Below are 26,714 nucleotides of genomic sequence, written 5' to 3'. Positions count from 1 at the left end.
GATTAAATTTGAGATTGAAAAGTATACGTACAAAATACCTCGTTTTCGTTGCCGAACACTAATTATATCAGACCAGACCAGAATTGAACTTTAAGCCGATTCCCAGCCCGCGAGGGCCAACTGCCGGCATAAAAACTGGCCAAGAAGGCCTGTGAAGAAGAAAATGTGTAGGCCTACATGTTTGTAGATAGATATGTGTTTGCATGAATGTGTAGTGTATGTAAAAAGAACTGGTCAAATTGGTGAAAAGTCATGATCTGGCTATAATCAGGCAAATGTCATCACAGTTCACAGAAGCAGGTCACACAATCTGCAGCTAGCAACATCTATTCGAAGTGGAATGGGGGAAAAAACATCACATGGGAGTCGTGACGCAAAAACCCCAGCTGTAACATCAAAAATGCAATACAGGTAATAAAGTTCTGTTTCAACTCAGTGCATCAGAAATTAATGGGGATTTACTATTGACAAATTTTATGTAAGCAAAACAACCCCAAGTTCAAAAAGAGTCTTCTCGCTCTGTTTTTTTACACCTTTTTCAAATGTACATCATATGCAGGTCAAGTTCAATATGCAAGTTCAATTGGGAAATAAATATGTTTATACAAAATTCAATAATGAGAAGATACAGAGTATGTAAGTAATGTGAGAACATACAATTGAATGAGAGAATTTATATATTAAAATAAATAATAAAATAGTATGAAATGCATAATACATATCAGAAATTAATGGGGATTTACTATTGATAAATTTTATGTAAGAAAAACAACCCCAAGTTCAAAAAGAGTCTTCTCGCTCTTTTTTTTTTACACCTTTTTCAAATGTACATCATATGCAGGTGAAGTTCAATATGCAAGTTCAATTGGGAAATATATGTGTATATACAAAATTCAATCATGAGAAGATACAAATCGAATAGATGCGAATAAATGTCAAAAGTGGATAGATACATAGTATGCAAGTAATGTGAGTATATACAATTGAATGAGAGAATTTATGTATTAAAATAGAATGTATACAATGAGATTTGTAGAAGAAAGAATCTTTACAAATTCTCCCATGTAAGGCGCCCAATCTGTTTGGGCCTCCTATATTTCCTTAAGCAGTCAGCATCATAGTCAACAATTTCCCTCAGATGTTCGAATTGGGAACTAAACATCCGCTCGAATTGATCATTGTTTAATTTCTTAATGTATGTGAATATGTGAGGTATGTCCAAATCTTGTCTGATGTTAATTCCACGAACAAACCAAGGGGCTCCAACAAATCTTCTGAGTATTTTGTTCTGCATAGTCTGTAGTTTTTTGATATTCGTTTTACAAGCATGCGCCCAAGCTGGCGAAGCATAGAGTAGAGTAGGCCTTATTATGGATTTAAAAAGAATAATTTTGTTCTTTAATGAAAGTTTTGCCTGTGGAAATGTGATGCGATTGAGCATACCCATAATTCTATTAGATTTGTTTATTACATGATCAATGTGTGAAGAGAAAGATAGATTTTTGTTGAGGATACAGCCCAAGTATTTTATTTGTCTAACAGGGCTTAAAGATTGTGTACCAATTTGAAGTCGTCTGTCCGGAATTTTACGACGTCTAGTGAACCATAAAAATTTGCATTTGTCACTATTCAGTTGGATGGCAGATTGATCACACCAATATTCTATTTCATCCATGGTTTCTTGTAAATTGTTGAAGGCCTGATTTGCATCCCTGCTACTGCACAAAACTGCACAGTCGTCTGCAAATAAAGATATCATGCCATTTTGGGGACAAGGTATGTCATTAATGTATAGCAGGAACAGTTGTGGCCCCAACACACTGCCCTGAGGCACAGAGGCATGAATTTGTTTTATTGAAGAAAGTGTATTTTGAATTTTTACTTGAAAATTTCGACCTAAAAGATAGTGATAGAAGAATATGACCATATGCGGAGGCATATTTAAGTCAATGAGTTTGGAAAGCAATGTAGCATAATCACAACGGTCAAATGCTTTTGCTATGTCTAAGAATGATGCAGCCACAAAATCAAAATTGTTAAAAGCTTCATTTATGAACTCTGAGACTCTAACCAGCTGTGTCACACAAGAGTGATCAGGCCGAAACCCGTGTTGTTCGGGTCTAATTAAATGATTTTCATTGATGAATTGTGTAAGTCTATTTGCGACAATCTTTTCAAAGATTTTACTCTAGTTGCTCAGTAAACTTATTGGTCTGAAGTTTTGTGCCATAAGTGGGTCAGTCCCAGCTTTGTGAATTGTTTTTATAACAGAATGTTTCCAAGGTTTTGGAAAATAATTTAATGTTAAAGCACTGTTGAAAATTTCTGTTATGTGAGTAATGATATTTTCTGGCAGGCACTTCAAGGCCTTATTGCTAATTTCATCAGCACCTGGTGCTTTTTTGACATCCAATGAGTTGATGATTGAGCTGATTTCATCATTAGTTGTTAGATCCATGTGACATGTAGAATTATTTGTGTGAAAGTGAATAAATTGTGCGACTTTTCTACGAAGTCGTAATTTAGTATTGTTAGGCTGATTCCTATAGGGTGAAAATTGCCCTTCATAAGTAGTTGCGAATGCTTCAGCAATTTCCTGATCTGTGTAAACAATTGTGTTGTCTGTCTTTTTAATTTTGTTAATTCGTGTAGTTTTGGGCTTACATATCCGCCAAGCTTTCCATAAATTGCCGTTTTCTGCTGTAGCATTACCCACAAAGTCAGAAAAACGGTCATTGATGTGAAATGCAACTTCTTTTTTTATCTCATTTTGGAGTCTGTTTAAAATTATTCTGTCTAAGGCACCTCTGTACCTCTGCCACTTTTTCCTAACTTTGTTTTTATGCCTAATTTTATCCAAAATTTCTTTAGGCAAGCCAAATTGATTCTCAGATTTGATTTTTTGAGTAGAAGAGGCTTTAATTGAGTCATTAATAAGATGGGTCAAATTATCAACAGCTTGGTCAATGTCATCGCTGTTTGGGTTATCAACAGTGTTTAGTGCGGTTGAAGAAAGTCTGTCATTATAAGCATTCCAGTCAATGTGATTTGCCAAAAGTCTTTTTCTGGGTATTAAAAAGTCAATGTTGAAGAACAGGGGATTGTGAAGAGAATACAAAATTGCCTTAGTATACATTTGTATATCGTACAAAAAATATTTTGCCAGACCAAAATCAATGACATCAGGTGTTCCTCTGTTTTGGCCAGGGAAATGAGTTGGCTGAGGGGAAGAGATTACTTGAAGAAAATTGTCAATACAGAATTTCCTAAGAATTTTACCATTTCTATTTGTTGACTTCGAGAAAAACAGAGATGACTTGCAGTTCCAGTCACCTGCTACTAGGACAGGTGAGCTGGTGTTGAATATTTCTTTTAACAAATTTAAGTCCAAGCTGTTATTAGGCGCTTTATAATCACTAATTATATCCGTCGGTAAATATTGATATCTATTCAGAATGCACGGAGTATCGATTAATCGCAATCATTTTTATCTGCAGTCATGCTGTAATCAGTCTGGTTTCAAGTAAAAACTCGTTGTTTTCGTCTAGTTATAAGGGAGGTAAGGAAGATAATAAAGTTTTCGTGCGTTTTTTGACCTTGTAACTAAGATACTAGTCATTTAGCCAGACTGTGAGTGTGTACACAAACAAACATTTCCTTTCATATCCGGTGACACGACGATTTTCAAGGTGACGTCATGATAAACACCTTTTTTCGCGGAAAACAAACCGGTATCAGCAAAAAAAAGTGGCGAATAACGGTGAGAAATTCGTGTTTCTGACGGTATAAATAAAAAAAAAAACCACAGTCAAAAAATAATTCAGTACGAAATCACGCACGGAGCATGTCGTAAGTCATTTCAGCACGACGTAATCTTGACGAGTTGTTGCGTAAAGAGTGACGGATTTCATTCACTGTGTGTTATTACTGTCTGGTCTTCCCCATTCGTGGTAATATTACTGTGTGATAAGGAATTTTAATTCCCTGGTGAGTGCTTCAAGAATTTTTTTGTCAGAAAAAAAAAAATTATGGTTTAGATCAAAAAACGTTTTTCTGAATTCTCTGAAATATCGGTGAGGTTTCCGTGAGAAATCGTGATGAATATCAGTACAATAGTTATTGTAATGCTGCTGTAGAGATTATAGATGTCATTTCAAAGGTTGCTTAGACCATGGATATTTTTAAGTGATTCCTAGATCATGGATATTTTTAAGTGATTCCTAGATCATGGATATTTTTAAGTGATTCCTAGATCATGGATATTTTTAAGTGATTCCTAGATCATGGATATTTTTAAGTGATTCCTAGATCATGGATATTTTTAAGTGATTCCTAGACCAAAGATATCTTCCACTTACTATCTGGACGTGGATAGAAAGAAGAATACTAACGATATCAGCTCAAAATACCAAATTGGTATTTTTTGGTATTTTCAGCTAATATCGTTGGTCTTTTTTCTACACTGCGTTCAAAAGGTATTACCATTATTACCATTATGGATAATGGATATTTTTCAAAAGATTGCTTAGACCGGAGATGTTTTATGGGTGATTCCTTGAGAACTTCGACAACAATAACCGAAACCAACTTCGACGTATCACTAAGCAATATGTCTAATCACTAAGATGTGTCACATGTCAGTATGACTAAGAAGTAATATGACTACTCAATCGTAATAGTAGAATCGGGACTTGATTCCTTCAGAATTTACAGCATGGATATTTTGCTGGTGATTTTTAAACTATGGATATTTTACAGGCCATTGCTGGATATTTTCTGATAAATTGCTTTGAACATTTTCCAGGTTATTGCTTAATAATTTATAAGTAATTGCTTGGGCCATGAATAATTCCTAGTGATTGTTGGACCATGGTTATTTTCCGGGTGATTGTTAGGCCGTGAATATTTTCCAGGTGATTGTAGGCCATGGATACTTTGCACACACGTACTTGATAGGCCAAATACCTACGGCCTGGCATATGTTTGCCAGGCCGTAGGTATTTTGAAGGTAATCCTTAAACTATGGATATAATTTCCGGGTGATTCCTACTCCATGGATATAATTTCCAGGTGATCCCTACTCCATGGATATAATTTCCAGGTAATCCCGACTCCATGGAAACATTTCCCGTGTTATTACTAAGTGGTGGATATTCTCCAGGCTATTAGACCTTTAATTTTTTTTCCCGGTTAATTGCTATACCATGGATATTTTCCGGTTGAATACGAGATCGTGGATCCATAGAGAAAAGGTATTGATTAAAAAGCTTCCCAAGAAAAGGAATATTGTTTCAAAAATTCCCTCGAACATATAAAAATTATTTCCAATGACCCACAAGTTCATGAGAAACATATATTCGAATCATCATATTAATTTTCAATGACGGCGATGCTACTATGCCAGGGCAATGAAATAATAATAAATTTCTCGCAAAATGAAACAACGGCGTTAAAACAACAAACGTTATCATTTGTAACACACGCGTGAACAAGTAGATAAAGCTTTCGTTATGGGTATCAATTACACTCCAAAGATGAAGTGAGGGATATTATAATGATAATAAGAGACGTCCATAAAAAAAAGTGAGCCTCTCCCTTTCATATCGATCTGTTTCAGAGCAATCGCTAGAGCCGTGTTGTGTGTGCGTGTGTGGTTATCTCCGCGTCCTTTACTACGCCGACGACCTCTGCTAAGTTTAGTAAAACTACGTTGTATGTGTGTGTGTGGTCAATCCAAGATAACTATCGGTCACTGATAACAAGAAAAGCTTCACAGTTAATTACCATATTAGCGTTTGGAGAATGCAGCAGCAACGCAACGGCGACGGGTGAGTGTTGAATTTCCTTTATTCAATTCTCTTTCTACCTATATACTTCGCCAGAGTTCAGTTACATGATCGAGGTGTGTAAATACGCGCATGTGCATGCTCATGCGCTTTGGTCGTCGATTTTTTGAAAAACCTCAAAAGACATTTTTTTTTGCAATTTTCTTCGAAAACATTGGCTCGATAAATGATAATAATAAAAAAACTCACTCATTATTAATTGTGATTCCTCTATAAAATTTATCGGTCATCATTCCAATTTCCTCTTAAATTTTAAAATTTTTTTGTGGAAATCTCAAATGTTTTGTGTACCAAATACAGTAATTTACTGTGAAATACTAATATACTAACACAGTGTTTCCCAAAGTGGGCAATATAGCCCTCTCCCCGGTGGGCGATGGAATGGTCCGAGGATGCGATAAAAGCTACGGATTTAACTTAGGATCCTATGGGTTCATTTGTGTAGGGGGCGATGACAGAAAAAAATTTCTAATGAAGGGGGTGATGGAGCAAAACGTTTATAAAACTATGTGCTAACATAACACAATTTATTTATTCGTTGGAAAAAACATTAGCACAATTATTCCATTACTAATGAGTCACCAATGTAATGTCAATCAATCAATCAATTTATTGTTTTTGTCGGTGGCCATTAGTAATTAGTGGCAAAAAAAAGTTACAATATCACTATAATGTGATATGAATTATTCCTGAAAAATTTGAAAAATTACAACATTTTATATTTTATAGGCTTTCAATCATACAGGGTGTCCTGTAAGTTCTAGCACGGACTTTATCTCATCAACCGTTCGTCATAGAGGTATGATTCCAGTTTAAAAAATGCTCAACAGTCGTTCAAAAATTACCCTGTACCAGTTTTGAGAGTGAAGATACACAATAAGAAATTTTAAATTTTTGTACGGTCCCCATTGCTCTAACTTAAAATTATAAAACTGTCTCCCCGTCTCTCCTGATGCCAACAATAGGAATTCCATGTTTCTTAGTGATTCACAAAGATATTCGAATTGGAAAAACGGAGGAAATTCGGGAAAGAACAGCCTTAAATGCGGGTGAAACGGATTTTCCGTATATAACGCTGTTCTTCCCAATTTTCTCCCATTTTTGAATTCGAATATCTCAGCGAATATTGCACTTGAAGGTTTGAAATTGTTCTTGTCGGCCTCGGGAGAGACAGAGCAACATTTTTCTCATTGGAAGTTAGAGCACGGTGGGACCGTATAAAAATTTATTTTTTTATTTTGTTATACACTGTATTTTCACTACTACTACTAAACCATACATGCACCTCTACATATACCTCTGCGGAACTTCTAACGAATTTTTACATGTTGGAATGTGCGTGTACGTGCAGTGAAACCTGACGTGAAGTTTGTTTCTGTGTAATGCTTGTTATGTGTAGTGCTGCCATCTGGCACCAGTTTTTTCTAACTTTGAGTGAAATGTAATGATTGAATAATTGTATCTTTGTAGGCCTGTTGCTCTCTGTGGCGAGACTTTTCAATGGGGAGGTCAGCTCGCATTTGTGCCTCGAAGTTGGGAACCACATTAAACCAACTTCACCCAACCACCACTGCGGTTCAAACCCAGATCCTCGCGATGTATTTTCACTGCCAAAACTGGTACAGGTTACTTTTTGAACGCCTGTTGAGCATTTTCTAAACTGGAATAATACCTCTACGACGAACGGTTGATGAGATAAAGTCTGTGCTAGCACTTACAGGACACCCTGTATATCTTGAAAGTATTATATCACAAAATATATTAATAAATAATTTCATTTTAGTTCTTTATAATATCAAGAAATAAAAAAACATGCATGGTATCAATCATAATTCCTCCAAGTTTTTCTGTCATCATTTCAATTTCCTCATAAATTTTACGATTTTTTCGGAAATCACGAACTATTTTATGTTGTAAAACTAATTTTGAAATAATGCGCTATCATAATACAGTTCCTTTAGTCATCGGAAAAACTTAGCATAATCGTCTTATTACGTGTGCGTCACGTCGTTCATGACAGAATTTAAAAATTCCAGCAATTTATGTTTCGTAGACTTTTTTTAGATTTAGACAGTTTTTAAATTTACACAGTAATGTATTACAAAATAGTTTCATTTTAGTTCTTATTTATAATATTAATGTACATTTATAAAAAAAAAAGTACATGCTGTTAATCATAACTCTCCTCTAAGTTTTTGTCTCTTATAGTTTCAATTTTTTTCTAAATTTAATGATTTTTCTGGAAATCGCAATTTTTATTTAGTCTTGTTAAATTAAACGTGAAACAGTATGCCATCATTACACAAACTCCTTGGACAGAGCATGATTACTCTATTACCCGTGTGTCATTAATACATTGAGCATTGCCTTACAAGTATGAAAATTTCAATTTTTTATTTTATATATAATTTAAATCTTTTAAATAGTATTCAGGGTGGGCAAAAAGTTTTTAAAAACTTTAAAAATTTGTAAAAACCAAAGAAAAAACTTAAATAAAAAACAATTTGCAGGGTTAGTATTGCTAGGTCTACAAAAAGTTTTTAAGACAGGAAAAAAATAATTAAAAAACAGTCGATAGGTGGCGTCGCGTACACGAGCAAATGAAAGGATCCGCAAATAACAAACATAATGCCTCTAAATCGTTTATTGCAGCAGTATTGCAGGCGAGTCACAAATTCAGCAACGGCAGAGTGCAGCAGCTCCACATACACGGTTTACAACGGTGAACTGGTTGCGGATTAGGAGCGCAAGTTCTTATAACCGTCTCATTTGCATATTTCCACCGAAGTCGCTCGTACTAGCTCTACCTATCGGCTGTTTTGTTAAGTTTTTTTCCTATCTTTAAAAAAAATTCCCGTGACCTAGCGATGCTAATCCAGCAAACCGTTTTTTATTTCGGTTATTTTTCCGGTTTTTATTTATTTTTAAAGTTTCTAGGGACTTTCTGTCCACCCTGTATTAGAAAATATATTCATAAATAAAAAATCGCATCTTTATCTTCTTCCATAACGTCTAAAAAAATGTTATCGATGTTATAATTTCTCTGTTATTTTCTGTCGTCATTTAAATTTTCTCTTAAATTTTCCGATTTTTTTCATAAATCTCGAATATTTTTTTGGGGTAAAATTTATAGTGAAATAATATGCTATCATAATGTACAAATTATTTATTCATTGGAAAAACGAATCGTATTTATCGTAAAACGTATATAAAAATGTGTCATCTCAATGTAATATGAACTATTCATAATATAACAAAATATGTAAATAAATAATCTCGTTTCAGCTCTTCTTTATATATTGTCAAAATATTATAGAATAAAATTGAATAATAAAATAATAATAATGAAATAATTTCCAATTATTTATTAGAAGGGAGTAATATTTTTTGTCATAAAAAAAAACTGTTGTTTATCAACTATAATTTTCTGTCGTCTTAAATATTTTAAACCAAATTAGAGTAAATAAATTACATTAATTCCTTATATTTTGTAAACATATTCTACTTTTGAAATATATTCATTACAGATTTGCTGTGATTATAACCTCAGGGGATTTCCGTACGTCTCTGCAATTCTAATATGATTATTGATAAAAAGTCGATAAATATGATTTGGCAAAAAAAGACTAAGAAAATTGTTAGTCTAGATTTCCTAAAGATTGCACATTTATTTTCCGTGTTTTTGGTACACGTGTTCCGAGTTAACAGTTTTGCCGCCTGTGGGCTACTAGAATTTTGCCGCCCTTCTCCCATTTGTTTAGCCCAATTTTCATGACTACGCTTTCCTCGAATTCACCACCCAGTGCTATAATACCTTTGCCCCCTCCCCTACAGTGCATCTGTATATCTAAAGTCACTCTTTTAGTCATTCACTTGCTTGCACACTGTTTTAGTAACTCCCATGCTTTGCACACTTTTTTGGTCACTCGCAGGCTCGTACTCTGTTTTGGTCACTCGCAGGCTCGCACTCTGTTTTGGTCATTAACATTCTTACGAAGGTTTTTAACAGCTGACTGATGCGAGGATGAATTTACGAAAGAGAGAAAATTCAACTTCCTTTCCGGGGGAATCGAACCCACGTCAACTCACTTGCCGGGTGAGCACCCTAAACCACTAGACAACAAAAGCAACGAATATCTCAATCTTTTCTCAGAGCTCGTGTACACTGAACAGGGCCGTACATGGACGGTCGGACCAAATTCAGGCCAAAGCTCACTTCCACCAAATGGCTATTTATCCTAAGATGATGTCACTCTCCGTATATGAACTTATCCTATAGGTCTTTATAATAGAACAATCGCAATAACGTATTGTCGTTATAAACGAGCGTCGACTGTATTTTTCCATCCATCGTAGCATTCCCCCTCCTCTTTTGAATGGAAAATGACGAGTAAAAGTTTTTTGACAAGTTCACAACGAAAACGGGATTAAAATGGCAAGTGCTGAGAGAAATTAAAAAAAAGGTGTTGTTAATAACAAGATAACAGTCAAATTCATTAATTTTTTTTTTGGACGTGTGAATTAAGATTCTAGTTTCGAAGGCTTTTACCACTGGGAAATAAACGGCATATATCTAAATTAGTAGAGACAAATTTGTAGAGAAAATTTATAAAATAAAAATTTTATGCATCGTTAGGTGGAAATCTACTAATTACTAATACATCCAAGTTAGACTTTTATCGTAATCAGTGTATTTTGGATAATTTTACAGGAAGTTCAGAATGGATTGTAAAATTTTTTTAAGATGACGAAAAAAATGTTAATTTTTCTTTTGAAATCATATCAATTATTTATATTAACTATCGATGAATCAATCAAAATACCATCATGTTTCCCGCTTAATTAAAAAAAATTGAAAATTGTGAAAAAGAATTGGTTTCTTATCATCAAAAAAGAAACTGTTTGTAATTCGAAGGGAATTTTGTACATTGTAAAGATAAATAATTTCTTTTATCTTTTACTGATTTACGCGTTTCTGCTCTACAATGTAGAGTTGTTGATCACACAAAAATAAACACCACTTCTCCTAAATGGCTTTATTTGTTTGTGGTTTCAGACCAGGATATTCTGAAGCCAGCTTTCCATTTTTAGTGTCAAAACGCTTAACCCGGGGGAAAAAGTAAAATATATATATTCATTTAAAAGATGTTGCAAATTTCTCTGAATGAAAAAAATATGTTATAATTATTCTTAAATGCTTTCGTAGATCCTGTGAGGAAGAAGGAGATTTGGTTTTCTTACAAAATCCTCGTATTGCAGAGATGGGCGAAGACTTCTTGTACCACTTGTCACTTGGCAGTGGTTCTCACGATTTGCAAGAAATGTTCTCCGACGTGAAGGTGAATACACAAAAGCAATTGCTCTAGTGATTATTATTATAATTATTATTATTGATATTTCCTTTTTTATCAACTTTTTTAATTTACTTTTACGTCAAACTTTTTTGTCAATATGGTTCTACGGATTTTCTCGTTTATGCAGGTGTCCCAAATTGTTTGCACAGTGGATATTTCTATAACCGTTGGCTTTAGAAATATACCTTCAATTTCAAGAAGTTTTCAAATGGCTCGAGGTTACTCAAAATATCTGAAATTTCCTAAGTGTCGTATTTTTACGTAGACCCTGTGTATTTAAATTTCTAATTACAATGCTAATGCAAATTGCAAATGTAAATGCGGCTCTGAAAATTCATTCACAAAAAATTGCATAATTTTAAATGAAATATTAACGAAGCTATTTGACTTTGAAGTTTTAATCATTTATGGCCAATAATTGAGGTCGTGGTTCTCAAATTGCGAAACGTAAATTAAATTAGAAGTTGCAAAAATTCTGTAATTTTCGAAATAATTTTTAAAAAATGTAATAGTTATTTATTATAAATAAAGTGGTTGAGTGCATTCTATTTTGTGCACATTGTGTACAGTCCCAAAAATGGCAATATTTGAGCCAATGAAAACTTGCCAAAACAAAATGTTACTAAAACATAGTGATTTTATGATTCGATAAATATATTGCACTTAAAAATATGAAATTTTTTCAAAATTCTTACTACTTTCTACGGATCAACATTTTACCAATAATGAAGTCAGCACACGAGGCTATACTAAAAGTTAATTTCTTCACCTTTTTTATGTCCATCCCCTTTCAAAAATACGGTTTCATCTGCGCCCCCCCCCCCCACCCCCCGATACACGGTTTCAATATTTATATTCGAATTCCATGCATTTCTTAATTGGAGCAATTAATGAACACTATTGTAAAATTCACACTGATAATTAATGAAAATGTAACAGTTTAATGCGTTTAGACTGAAAGTTTCTTTTTGTTTTTTAGTTTGTTTGTATGGGAGGAACACCTCGGAGAATGGAAGCTTTCGCCTATTATATCCAGAGCGAACTCAACATAAAATTACCGACCGGAACAACACTGTACGACATCAGCCGTTATTCTTACCGCTATTCCATGTTCAAAGTTGGACCAGTGTTATCTGTCAGCGTAAGTTTTAAGCTTTTGAATATATTTCTCTATCTTCTGGTCCAGAAAATCATTCACCGACTAGTGGACGATAGAGTTCCACAGAAAAGGCGTCTATCTATAATCTATGTATACTTCTTTTCAAAAGCTAAGCTTTCATGTCAACTGACAGCCTCGCCAATCCTTCTAGTATTCCACCTTAATGATGCAAACGTCGTCGTCGTAACAGCGTCCTAACCAAATACTGTTCGGTAAGCCACCCCGCAACATCTTGCCGTGTATTGTGGAGAACGCGGATGTGGGAGAGTGATTCCAAAGACGAGAGATGACTGAAAGGTTCAGTACTTTGATACAACTCACATTTACGCTTTAGAAAAGACAGGCCAAGAGTTTTATTCAAGACACGAGAATGCATTTTAGTCACTGGCATAAACCGTCTTATGAATGCATTTATAATATGTCTTGAAGCTTATGACCAGAAGTTGAATCAATGGCGTTCTCAAATGAGCAATCTGTTTTACTCGGAAATATTTCTTGAATTAATTTGCATTTGTTTCCTCCAGCTGAAAGCTACGCGAATCCGTATCATACGGGTAAATACTATTCAACGTCTGTACAGAGTTTCTATATATACAGGGCGTTCTATAAGTTCCACTGCGGCCTTTCTTTCATCAATCGTTCGTCGTAGGGGAATGTTTCGAATTTGAAGAATGCTAAAAATGAATTCAATTCAAAAATCGGAGATAAGTTGAAAACGAAAAAAGCCCACATAAATAAGGAAAAGAAGCATTATTCATTAGTTTATGCTGTTCTTTTCCAACTTGTCCCCAATTTTTCAATTAAAATATTTCAGCGAATATTGCTCTTAAAAACATGGAATTTTTTTATTGGTCTCGGGAGAGACAGAGCAACAACTTTCTACTTGGAAGTTAGAAGAACAGTAAAAAAATGTAGCTTTTTTTTTATTTTGTGGCACACTGTATTTTCATTCTCAGAACTGGTACAGAGTGATTTCTGAAGACCTTTTTAGCATTTTCTAAACTGGAACCGTGCCTCTATGACAAACAAATGAGATAAAAGACCGCATCAGCACTTACAGGACACACTGTATACAGACTGTTCATATGTCTGATTGCAATGTCCTTGTATGTCATAAACAGTATCAAATCACAACTACTTTCATATTAGGAGACAGAAACTATTTACTCGTAATGATTTGAAACATCGATTGTATCGGGTACCGCTGGCATCTGATGTCTCACGAGATATTGTACCATAAGTATCGATGTAGAAGGCTATCCGCATTTCGGGCTGAAACTTCGTCACCGGCTTTGCTTTTGCCTGAACATCAGCAATTGTGTACTGATCAGAAGCCCATCTCCCTACCGATTCTCGGATTAATTATTGCGCATTCGTCCAAAGTTTTCCAATAGACACTGTTATTAGAACGGTCCTCTCTTAAAGCTGGTCGTCCACTGGAAGCGATTAGTAGCGATAAACCATTCACGCGCAGTCTGCATTTGTAAGACTGATCCGTTGCACGGAAAGTAAGTGAAGGCCATCCACCACAAAAGATCTCGAGCGAGTGCCAGCAGCATTCGAGCAACGAATCCCGCGGTACTGGTATGTTACGCGTCTTGCAGTTTTTGCGCAAGTGCAGTGAATTTGTTTACGGTTTTCCCCGCCACTAATGTCGTTTATCTTCTTTGGTCTCTCCCGCTTCCTTCCTGTATGAACATGGGCGCTGGAAAAAAAATTATAATTGCCGTTCATGGGTTGTGATGTCACCCACATTGCTTGCCGTGTGTTGCCACATCCAATAGACGACCGTCCTAGTTCTCGTCTTCTGGTGATTGATGGCTCTCTCTTTCAACTGTCAATATTAAATAAAACAGCTGTATGTGACAGAAGTATATACAGTGATATCTATTAAAGAGGTTTCCAATGTCTTATTTGCGTGGATCACTGGTGGTGACGAGACTGTACCACGAACATGAATGTTTCCTCAATACAGATATGTTTTTATTCCACCATTAATTAAAATCTTGACGTCTTTTGATTCTGCGGAGCCCCAGAAATACTGTCACGAAATTCCCAGATTCCGCGGAAAATCAATTGCACACACACACTAGTTGTTGTTGTGGTCGTGTGGGCGTCATCCTGGATTCATACCGTGAGGATACAGGTTCGAACCGTGTTGGCGGCAGAGTGACGGTCGGCTGAAGGTGGTTTTCCTACTTCAAGGCACGAATGCTAGACGGTCTCTAACTTTCAAAATTCTGTTGACAGGAAACAGGCAGACCTTCAACACGATACTTACATAGCATGAACATTCTGGTATTTGTCATTTTCACTTCAAATTATAGAAGTAGGATGACAGTACTAGTATAACACAAAACAAGCTTATCTCTAACATGAATACGTTAAGGTCACTCATGTAAACACATACGTAACACTTTCTTGCCCGTACCAGTTCGTTAAAAATTCCCACGAGGAATGTTTACGAGGTGCATGTACGATTAAGTAATGGTAACAAACTTATATCATAGACTATTTACGAATTTCGATGCAAAATTTCAATGAGAAGGACGGGAGACCCTACTACGACAATTTGTAGCGTTTAGTTTCATCTATATTAAGCCGTATGATATCACACACAAATACGATCACCAAAAACACAGTCCAGAAACTTTATATACCGTAAACTGGGGTTACTTGAGTCTAAGACAAAAGAAAAATGTTTTAAATCACTACTGGGTCTGCTGTTATGCAAATATAGACGTGATTCCAGATCTCTTTAACAGGTTAGCAGCATCACTTGCTACTGTCGGAGGAGCTAAACAACGCGTTCCTGCTTTTCCCACCTTTTCCTTGTTTTAGCTAGACAGAGAACCACTCTCCACACAGGAAAATTTATAAGTAATGAATAGTGTGGGTAAAAAACTGAAAATGCGGTTACACTTGGCAAGGAAGTGGATCTATAAGTAACCCCTAGCCATATGAAGGATTGCTTTTTAAACAGACCTAGGCATCCAATCGTTTTTACCAGTGAAAAGTGCGATGTAGAGAAGAAAACTATACCACACCAAATCTAATAAAAAAGGAGGTTGTTTTCAGTCACAGTGTATAAAAGTAGATTTTTCATACATTATTCTTATCCTTAGTAAAACTAGCTAGAAAGATATAACGGTGTGCTAAAATATTTCATTCATCATCATAGAATTTACGGCGTATTTGGTATTTTTAAATTTAGTATCAAAAAAATTACATAAACATTCTTACAATTAAAATGTCTCTGGGGGTTTTATTTCCCAGATCCTATATAGGTCCTACTATACCCCATTACCTATTTAAATTGTTTATTTTGTGGGAAATGTAGTTTAGGTCCAAGTAACCCAAACCCGAGGGTTACTTGAACCCAAATTTCAATAATTTATTATGTATATATAATTCGAATTTTGTTTTGAAAATAGCCTAGAATCTTAGAAAAATATCACAAAAGAAGTAGAAGTTAGGGTACATAATTAATGTTTAAGGCTAATTCCTATTACATTCCTTTGGTAAGAAATGTATAGGAATGTTCACTTTTTTAGGTCCAAGTAACCCCAGTATACAGTACTGACGGGATTTAGGTAACCAGAATGAAAAGCATCGTATTTTCAACCTAGTTCATCATATTTTAGATTTTTATCAAGTTTTCTTTCGATTCCGCAAGTTTATGATGATTTAGTGTGGTTATTTTATATCATAACTGTCAAAAAAGGCAATTATTTTACGGTTTCTTCGCATAGTCTTTGAAAAGTATTACCGGAAAAGTGTAGTTTTGATTCTTTCGACAAACATCATTCATGTATAAAATATATACATTACTTTTTTATATATTTTTTTTATTCCTCCGTTGGTTAAGCTTTATTTTTATCGCCTATTCAGCATGGAATGGGTATTCCGTCGCTATCCATCTTACTCCATGAAGTCATCAAACTAGTTTACCACGCTCGATGTCGAGATGTCACTTTTCTTCGTCTTGGGACATGCGGTGGAATTGGTAAGTAAGTGCTCGGCATATATTCAATAAATGATCCGGGTTATAAAATGGACTGATGGGACAAGAACAGTATAATGTTGTGGAAACCGAGCGATTTTTTAAATTGAAGATGAGACCGATTATGATTTTAGATCAGATTCATGACATTTTAATACGCGATTTAGGATTTTGCATCCAATTAGGACTTGAGAAGCAATATATGATTATACTATATATATAGGATTATTATTTTTGATATGCAATATTTTTTCAGCCAACTCGTTGGGCAATTTGTCTATTGTGACCTTTGTAATTGTATTTGTTGTATGTTTGATTTACAATTGTATGCGTTGATTATGATCTTGCAACCCGATTTATACGTAGATTATGATTTTGCAACTCGATTCATACGTAGATTATCATCTTCCAACTCGATTTATACCTACATTATGATTTTATACTTGTGATAATTATACTATATTTTGCAATGTATGTATTTTGTTTAGAAATAAATTGCCAGTGGTACCCAGTCCGTGATTGCAATGAGCCAATATTACATTATATGGTGATGTAACCTCAGTAGCCCTCGGTTTAATGGGTTGAAATGTCTGTTTCATAAATGTCAAAACTTTTTTCTGCCTCGAAGAAAATGGACAAAATGTTTCAAAACTTTTTTTTTTTTTGAGTTTCGAAGAAAATGGACTAATGATCAGTAAGTGTGGACTTGTACTGTCCTGGAAAAAGCTGTACCTGTAAAAATATATGAATTTACTAATTTAATATGCACTAATCAATCAAATCATTATGACCGCCACTGACCCGGTTGTCATGAGGATTTCGGTATTCATTTTGTGCAAAAAAAAAAAAAATAGAGAGAGAGAGAAATCGAGCTTTAATAGTTTCGCTTCCATAAAATAACAATTGATGAAAACTTATTGTGACAAAATTTTTTATAAAACTACAAACAAACAAAACGTTATATTAATAAAATCAGTACATCCTTGTGTCTATTATGCAGAAAGAAATATTCGTTACATTTGCATGATAAATTGCCGAGATATGAATAGTTGAAATTTTTGATTTTTGCCCTCTTTTTACGACTATTCCCCCGTTCCTTTTGAGACATGGTCATTTTGAGTCGATCATTTTTAAAAGATGTATATCGAGGGTATGCTACCTTTCCCCCGTAGTAGGGTGCCTAGGCTGGAATCCTTGTTGGACTCTGGGCTAGATATTCTATTCCCAAGCTTCTGTATAGTTAATTTTTGTAGAAAAAAAGCAAAAAGTAATAATAATAATTAAGAATTATCCCGGTACCCGGACTAGAGCCCTATCAGCCCCCACCTTTGCAGGGAATCATGGTCGAAGGCCTAAAACAAAAGGTCGAAGACCTATTATTAAAAAGAAATAAAGTGACGATGATGTTTGGAAAAACTTTCAAGCTTGGATACGGTCAAAATTTTTTCCCTGCGCTACCAACTACGAGGGGGCTATGGGGCTATTCATCGTCCATAATACTAAATGTGCCACATAGTGTTACCATATTTTTTTTAATCTTCACTGTGTTCCTTACACCATGAACTCATTAGAACTCTTTTTATGATTTGTATGTTTGGGACAACAACAAAAAACTATACCCTTTTCTGCAGTTTTCATCTCAAATGGTCTCAGAGGCCCACAATGTCGCTTTTCTGCCTTCACCATTTTTTATTATGTTGTCCCAGTCATACTTTCGGAATTCATTCAGAGACTTCGTCTATCATATAATATAAACTTCGCACATATAGATATTCCATTGAATATCCACACCTCGCAGCAAATATTCCCATTACCACATCTGTGATTCTTCTTGTTGCTTTCGGGGGGGAAAACACTCTTCTATTTATCTATGCAAATATTTATACTTGCTTATTAAAGATTTCCATGAACTTATGTGACGAAACGAGGAAAACTTCGTAGTTTCGTTCACAGAAATTTTGTGCATGTACATCCAATATTAGATGCAGTTTTGTACTATTTGGGAAAAAGTCTTTTTTTTTCTGTTAAATTCTATAAATTTATATGTTTAGGGTAAATTATAAGCAATTGATTTCCAAAATAATAAACACTACCTAAAAATGGTAAAGCACATTACCATCATTATCATTAACATCTTGTTTGAGGAAGATATAATTTCCGTTTATCTTCGCCCTGCAGGATTCACAGTGTCAATTACCTCCAGCACTACTTCAGACATTAGTCGAGTCCACGCCACGTCGTGTTACAGCACTTCTGCGTGCTCGCGGGGGCCCTACACGATATTAGGCAGGTGTACCAGTTTTTTTGGCTCTTCAGTGTATATATATAATTTCATCTTAGATATCGAAAATTTGTTGGTGGACATACGGGGATGAACGGGACATTTTGATAGATAAAAGTAGGGAAAATCAAAAATGTACCGTAAGAACGGATCATTCTATATACATTTATTCTAAGCCTATTATTTAGTGTAAGCCACGCATCAAACTCATTTCCACGTACAAATTGAAATTCAAACATGTAGAAGATCAAATTTGTCGTAAATAAATCGGGATCGCGTAGAGAGAGAATGCAACTTATAAAAAAATATTATCCATTTTATTTATGAAATATGTATTCTATTATAACCATATTATTCGGATATAAATCGTCAATATATCCATTGGAAGACACTGTCTGATTCAATGTCGAGAAATAGTTTCATGTCATGTCAATAAATATCATATCCCAAATAATTATTATTAGAGAAGAAACTTTTGTTATTATTTCTGGCATTTAATAACAGCCCATAATTGAAAGCCGTCATAAAATTTATCCGAATGTATCCCTATCTAGCTTTTATATACTGTATACATTCCTATAACGTTATGTGAGAGAGAGAAACGGTCTTATATTTGTTCATTGAATTATTACAATATATATATATATGAAGAATGAAATCATTATATCGCTGATTTGTGTTAGTTCGGATTTAGTTCGAAGCTCGTATCTTTTTCCTACTTCCTTATTTTTGTCTTTTAGGAATTCCCGGTGGTAACCTTGTTATCACGGAAGAAGTTGTGGACGGAATGCTTAGGCCATATCTGGAATTGGTGAGTGTAGACGTACAGAAAATTCATCTTCGATATATTTATTACATGATAAAAACAACTGATTACTTTTAATGTTTTCTTTAGTGTTATTTATTGGTCTACATGCTACTGAATTGCGATGTAATTAATATTTATAAACGTTGTGTACATCTATTTTTACTTCATGCTATTACTCACTATTGACACGATCTGCTAAAGTTAAAGTCTCGCCATAGCGAGAACGCCAGACCAAAAACTTATATATATATATATATATATATATATATATATATATATATATATATATATATATATATATATTACGGTGAATGTAATAAGTCGGAAGTTATGCATGATTGCCGGTTGTAGTGTAAAAATAATTATAATAAAATTAATAATTATAATAGTCTCTGTAAGTTTGATACATTTTCCTAAATTTATCACTTTTATCGGTGATTGTGCATAGTTCCCGATTGAAGTAGATGAATATGATAAATGTGAAAGAAATTATACGGAAAAATCACTTAAATTCAACAAATTATCAGTTTCTTTCACTACACATATTTTGCCAAAAAATCAAATTGAATGAAAAGAAAAGTGTTATAGGATAAAAACATTTAAATTATTATCAGCATTGTAATATTGGCTTTCTTTACATTTATCAACATTTTTAAACATAGTCAACGTCACCGATCGACTCCATCATCCTAGGCTGAATTAAATGATCAATCATCAATTCAAATCAATCTAAAGTCTGATCAAAATTATCCAGTAAATTTAAGTATAGTATGACCACAGGAAGATAGTCTGTGTGACCTTCATCACGAAAGGAGGGACTTAATTCTTCAGTAGGGAGAGTTGGGGGAAAAAGAACTCCAACAGCAATCTTGAAGTGCGTTTATTTTCTCCCCTCCCCCCTCCTTCCCATTCCTCACTGCTAAAGTGTGAGCCCTCTCTTTCCGTCATGAAGACTATGCAAAGTCAGAAGCCATCTTCCCGTTGTAACACTATAATTAATTTGCGATTTATCATGTTTGCCAATATAAGCTGGGAATTATACATAAACACCGGTAAATTTGATAAATTCGCAAAATGTCAAAATCATTCACCAAAATGGTCGGTAATTATGCATAATAACCGGATTTATCACATTTACCGTAATGTAACAGGATGCTCTGTAAATGCTAATGCGGCTTTCATCTCATCAACCGTCCGTCATAGAGATATAGTTTCAATTAAAAAAATGCTCAAATGACGTTAAAAAATTATCCTATACCAGTTTTTGAGTATTAAAATACAGTATGAAACTAAATAAAAAATCTAAATTTTTAATACGGTTCCCCCTCCCATCCTCTAACTTCTAGTTGGAAAGTTGTTACCCTGTCTCTCCTGAGACCAAACAAAACATTTCCAACTTCCCAAGTGCAATATTCGCTCAGATATTCGAATTCAAAAGTCGTTGTCAGTTAGTTTTTGCTGCTCTTTCATAATTTTTCTCCGATGTTTGGATCATTCAAATATATCAACGAATATTGCACTTGCAAACTTGTATTTTTTTTTCCGTTAACCTCAGGAGATGCATGACAACAGCTTTTTAATTGGACATTTGAGGACAAAGGGATCGTGTAAAAATTTAGATATTGTTATTTTATATTTTCACTCTCCAACTAGTAAAGAATAGTTTTTGAATAGCTTTTGAGCATTTTTTAAAGTGAAACTATGCCTCTACGACGGACGATTGATGAGATAAAGACCGCATTAGCACTTGTAGTGCACCCTTTAAAGTCTATAATAATTTTACTTTGTTTTGGAAAGGGTATGCACATGTATATACATACAAAAAAGCATATAAATATCAAAAGTTTATAAGAAAATCAACTGAAAATTAATATTAAACTATAGAACAAATCAAGAATAATAATCAAAATTCAAAAAAACAGATTTATACCAAGTAAAATTATTTTTGACACTAAAGTAAACCAAAAATTTTGTAATAAAATTTGATTTGCTTTATTTGTGTTTTGGTCCTACTCATTATCATACAACTAATTTCATTAATTCAATCAAGAAAAATCAATTAATTTTCATTCAGACCTATATTTATCTTTCTCAGCATGAATTTTGTTTTCGTAAAAATCTTCCCAGTTCTGAAAAATATTTGTTCTCTCATTTCCCATTATCATCAAAGTAATTATATTTTGAAAGAATTTTCTCGAATTCTAAAACGAAAGATTGCTCCAGTATCCTAAGAAATAATCCTACTGATAAATATCCTAATAATTCCAGTAGCTGTATTTGTACGGTATATAAGTAAGATAATTCCTGGAAAACGTATACATAGAAATCTCGATATAACGATACTTTGCGACTCAAGAAAAAAATATCGTTTTAGATGGATTATCATTGTACCGAGAGCATCAGTTTAACATTAGAACAAAGGCATTTCTAGACAAGACATGAAAAAAATGTCGTTGTGTGAGGATTTATTGTTATATTGAGTATCGTTTTAGCGAGATTTCACTGATTACCAATATTCACATTTAATGTAAATTCCAAACATTTGGGGCTTCGTTTGAACGTACAGGGTGTCCCGTAACTGATAATGCAGCCTTTATCTCATCAACCGTCCATCATGAAGTTTCAATTTGAAAAATGCTCAGAAGTCTTTCAAAAATAACCCTGTACCAGTTTTACGAGTGACAATACAGTATGTCACAAAGTAAATATTTTGAATTCAAATATCTTAGTAAATATTGCACTCTTGAAAACATTGAATTTTTTCTGTTGACCTCGGAAGAGACAGAATAACAACTTTCTTATTGGAGGTTTCAATGCAAGGAGACCATATAAAAACTCAGATTTTTTATTTTGTGACACACTGCATTTTGACTCGCAAAACTGGTACAGGGTAATTTTTGAATGCCTTTTGAGCATTTTTTGAATTGGAATCATACCTCTTCGCCTGCCGGTTGATGAAATAGAGGCAACATTAGCACTTGCGACATAGACGTTCTCTTCGGCTAAGAAAATTGTTTAAAATTTTCTGTAATTCTATTTATGGTTTTTTTTTAGTTTGATTTAGTTTTTAAATTACTAAATCGTCGTCATAGTATGGGAATGAAATGTTAACGCTACCCTCTTTAAATACAAAGTGGGGATTTTTTTTTGTATCAATAATTAAATATTCAGTGATTCAGTGATCATACGGCTAGGATTTCTATGACTGCATATTTTTTAGGAGTTTGCATATTTCGCTATTGTTACGCACTAGAGTGTTTTTTCATGACTTTCAGTATTTTTATGATATTTTCATTATTTTCAGAATTGGGGGAATTTTAGAGAATTATTTGCATATTCTAGCAGTGCAATGAAGAGGAATTTTTTTCCACGACCACTCTTTTTTTCTTAATTCATTTCCCACAATTTTTTCGGCTCTATTAGCAATAATTGGCGGTTTTACTTACTTTTGACATCTTTTTTTTGGCAATGATTACTGATTTTTCTGCGATGTCAACAACGGTTGGAGCATTCGGCCGACCAACGGTCTATGTCATCTTTTCAAACTTTCGAGCAGACACAATAAAAGTCATCGCTGAATTAAAGAACACTTTTTTGCGCAGGTTGCAGCTGTATAAAGGTGCATAGCAACAACATCTTGAGGCTTCTGCCAAAACTTACTTATGGAACGTTAACGGAAGCTATTAATAATATAGCTAACGGAAGCTGAATAATATAGAACATTATTCAGTCATAAAACCGATTTCACAAAAATGTCACATAGACCGCTATTCGGCCCAAATGCTTCAATTGGCAAGTTTATTTGTGTACCTTTTTCGTATCGCTTTCACAATGATTGGTGATTTTTCGTAATTCCTCGTATTTTTCTCGAAGACATATGGTCAGTCTATTTATAAAGACATATTTTTAGGTTTTCACGGCATAAATGTATGTATATTTTATAAAGTCTAAAAATGAATTTTCTCTGTCGGTGAAAAAGTAAAAAAATCCTATCCCGAGTGATGAAAATTTTGTACCTGTTTCGTTAGGAGGAAGCAGGCTTAGGTGTTTCTCCTCCATTTGAAATAATTGTTTTATAAGATATAAGAAGTATATCTTTTTACGGCCTGGAGGGGTACAGTCGCACTTTTTACACCTGCCGTAGCCCAGCCATATGTATGTTAATTATACAAAGATACAGATACATGTATTGAGTTTACCCTCATTAACTGTGCATTTTTTCAATCGTTCTAGCATATCCTAGGAAAATCTGAGAAGCGACCGGCCGTTCTGGACAAAAACCTCGCCAAAGAGCTTAAAGATTTGGCTCAGGAGGAGATTCCGCATTGCCAAACTGTGCTTGGCAAAACTATGTGTACTTACGATTTTTACGAAGGTAATATCCCAAATATAATTCTCATGATCTTAAACGGTTGAAAATCTCAAATTTTTCCTTAGTTTTACATAAAGAAATTTTGTCTTTTTTCGATGTGAAATATCTGATAATGAATTTTATATGTTAAATATATATAATCATAATAAGCATTACAAATATATAAACTGAAGGATACTATCCAAAACCCTGCAAGCGTGAGAAGTCTGGATATGATCATCTTCCTCTCCTCCTCAAAAAAAAATTATTTTTAATTGGATTTGGTTGTAATCCAGGTTAATAAGATTATAAGACATCTATCAATTTAAAATCAGCTCAGTCCATGTCAAAATCTTTCAACACAGAGGTGTTGTTCACACTTGAGGACGATAGATGGCTTTGAGACCACCAAAAAATCAAAAAAACTACAACAAAATTTCTATATCGAATGATAAACGTTTACCCCCTCGGTTAGAAGGTCTCAAAATAATTTACCCCGCTGGTGTATAAAAATAACCATGGTATATCTAAAAGTGATACATTATCTATTGGAATTACAAATATGTCTGTCCATCACCATACTAAGGATAAATCATTTATTTTCTCTGCATCGTTTTCCCAGGGCAAGGCCGATTAGATGGTGCTTTCTGCAACTATTGTGAAGAAGATAAGCTAGAATACTTGAATAAAATCCACGCTGAAGGTGTCGTCAATATGGAAATGGAATCGCTAGTGTTTGCTGCGATGTGCAACCATGCACGAATTAAAGGTGAATCAGAAAAACATTAAAACAAAATTTAAGGAATATCAAACAAAACCATTTTCAATACGTTTTTTTTATATTTATATTCACTTTAGATCGTCATTGACAAAACCAAACAAAAATATTCCTTTTTTTTTTACTTTCTTACTTTTGTATTTCTCAGGTGCTGTGATATGTGTTACTTTGCTGAACCGACTCGAAGGTGATCAGGTCACCACTCCTAAGGATGTTCTCGAAGAATGGCAACGAAGACCACAGGAGCTTGCAGCGAAATTGATCAAAAAACGAATGGGTTTAAGTTGAACACTTAGCTATAGGGAAGATGGATTGAGGACTGCGAGCCGTCTCTACGCGACCGCATCACACCCTTATGGAGCGAAGTGGGCAAAACATTTCCTAAACGTATTAATCCAATGGGGAAATTCCAAATACTAGATCAATACATTCCATTTTTTTTCACTTTTTGGCCAATAATTATGCATTCTTCATCTTAAAAAAAAATTAATAAAAATTAATACTTACTTTCGTACAATAAAAGTACCCTTTTTTTAAAAAAGCTTAAGGGAACTATTTTTTATAAAATACATTTTTAACATTATGTTTCCGAAAATTCATAGCAGTGAATATTTCCGCATATTAACGGCTGAAAAATAACTTTGAATGCAAGAAATGAAATAAAAATTTGAGAAAAAAAAAGTTTTTTATATAATATATTTTTTTCCAACATTATATGTATATACAACAATGTGTACACATACACAAGTTTTATATAAACAAATATTTATACAATAAACAATTTACAAACAGATCTACAGAGCATAATTTGAAATATTGCAAATCACAATTCACAAGAGCACTTATATTTTTGCTATCAAATATTTTTTTTTAGTTACAATGCAAACCTTTGTATGGAATTTTATACAAACTATTTGAAATTTGAAGGGATTTTTTTCCCTCAGCGCATATAAGAAATTCTTTAACATTTTTATTGGATTTATTTTTATCATGACTACAACTGTCATGTTTTCTCACATTGCAAGAATAATAAAAAGTATTAATTGCATTTTACTACTCCACATTCTCACATTATTTTCCCAAAATTATTTTTACCAGAAATAGAAAAGTTTCGGTCCTTTGTTTCTTTGATTTTCAAGGTTTAAGGCATTATCAGTTTTTTAGGACATACATGCAATTTTTAATGAAGCATATATTTTGTCAGTTTTTCCGTCATAAAAATTCTAACCCAAATAGTAATAACCAATTTCTACACGATTTCAAAAAATATTTATGAAGTTTAAAAGTCGTGTGAAATTAATTCATTATTTTGAATTATGCTCATTAAACAGAAATGAAAAAGAAAATGATGAAGAAATGTAAAATGAAAACTACATGTGTTTAATTTTACAAATGTTGTATAAAAATCAATGCATCTTTTAATATAAAACCACGTGCACTTATGAAACTGAAGTTTATTTCCATCTTCCTTCAATTTTCCCCATTGGTTGGTGCAATTATAGGCAGGACACGATATCTCCATTTGTGTTCGTGCAGATGGACAACTATACTAATGGAATAATATGAAAACAACTGAAAAAATTACTGAAGATGGAAGTTTTCCCGTAGTTTAGATGCTGAAATGGGCAATGTTTTGCCCGGTTCGCTCCGTCACGCCTACTTTTGTATTCCTCCGCGTCGGCTCGCACACATCTTTGTTATTTTGTATAGGGAGTCTTTTCACTAGTTTCCCTTATAGCGCAGTGAAGTTGAATGGTCCGATGAATCAGAATGTATCAAAAATGAAATATTCTTGCTTTCATCCATTATTTGTCTTAGCTGGAATAATATATTTATAATTTCAGATCGCATATCGTTATTTAAAAGCATCGCTGTTGATGTTATATTTATCGTTCGACTCGTGTTTTGTTTCAAAGTTGTGCTATATATATTATCGTGTTATTAATATATTATCGTTTGAGTTTTATAATAAATCTATAAAGTATACATGAGTGGGATTTGTTGCATTCTTTTATTGTCACTGCTCTTCATTCAAGATTCGAGGAATGCTATGAGAATATAACTTGTGCAACCCCATTTTTTTCCAAGACCATTTGCTAAATATATGCAGGAAGAATGCACAAACTTCTGACAT

General features: G+C 33.9%; 1 protein-coding gene across 2 annotated transcripts; it reads left to right on the top strand.

Moving 5' to 3' along the window:
• Positions 1 to 3,812: 3,812 nt before the first annotated feature.
• On the top strand, positions 3,813 to 26,576 carry LOC149082681 (uridine phosphorylase 2). 2 transcript variants are annotated; one of them, XM_089235953.1, is made up of 9 exons: positions 3,813 to 3,987; positions 5,618 to 5,828; positions 11,053 to 11,185; positions 12,180 to 12,341; positions 16,251 to 16,365; positions 19,384 to 19,454; positions 23,685 to 23,826; positions 24,425 to 24,571; positions 24,729 to 26,576. In XM_089235953.1, the coding sequence occupies exons 2-9, from the start codon at positions 5,803 to 5,805 to the stop codon at positions 24,866 to 24,868; spliced, it is 936 nt and encodes a 311-aa protein (XP_089092079.1). In that variant the 5' UTR covers positions 3,813 to 3,987; positions 5,618 to 5,802; the 3' UTR covers positions 24,869 to 26,576. The 2 variants fall into 2 exon arrangements, with proteins under 2 accessions (XP_089092079.1, XP_089092080.1); XM_089235954.1 differs by lacking the exon at positions 5,618 to 5,828 and having other exon boundaries at positions 3,818 to 3,987; positions 24,729 to 26,565.
• The last annotated feature ends 138 nt before the right edge of the window (positions 26,577 to 26,714 follow it).

The sequence above is a fragment of the Pholcus phalangioides genome, unplaced genomic scaffold (genome assembly GCF_987345545.1).
Source record: "Pholcus phalangioides strain wild (caught in Gottingen) unplaced genomic scaffold, Ppha-v1.0 ptg000009l_1, whole genome shotgun sequence".
In the NCBI taxonomy this organism is placed as follows: Eukaryota; Metazoa; Arthropoda; class Arachnida; order Araneae; family Pholcidae; genus Pholcus; species Pholcus phalangioides.
This window is presented reverse-complemented; position numbering and strand designations above follow the sequence as displayed.

Bases quoted from the DNA above. Each gene is read 5' to 3' on its own strand.
- LOC149082681 (XM_089235953.1), top strand. From the start codon at position 5,803: ATGCAGCAGCAACGCAACGGCGACGG. The intron at 12,342-16,250 runs GTAAGTTTTAAG...TCGCCTATTCAG, and splicing joins GACCAGTGTTATCTGTCAGC to CATGGAATGGGTATTCCGTC. The intron at 19,455-23,684 runs GTGAGTGTAGAC...CAATCGTTCTAG, and splicing joins TTAGGCCATATCTGGAATTG to CATATCCTAGGAAAATCTGA.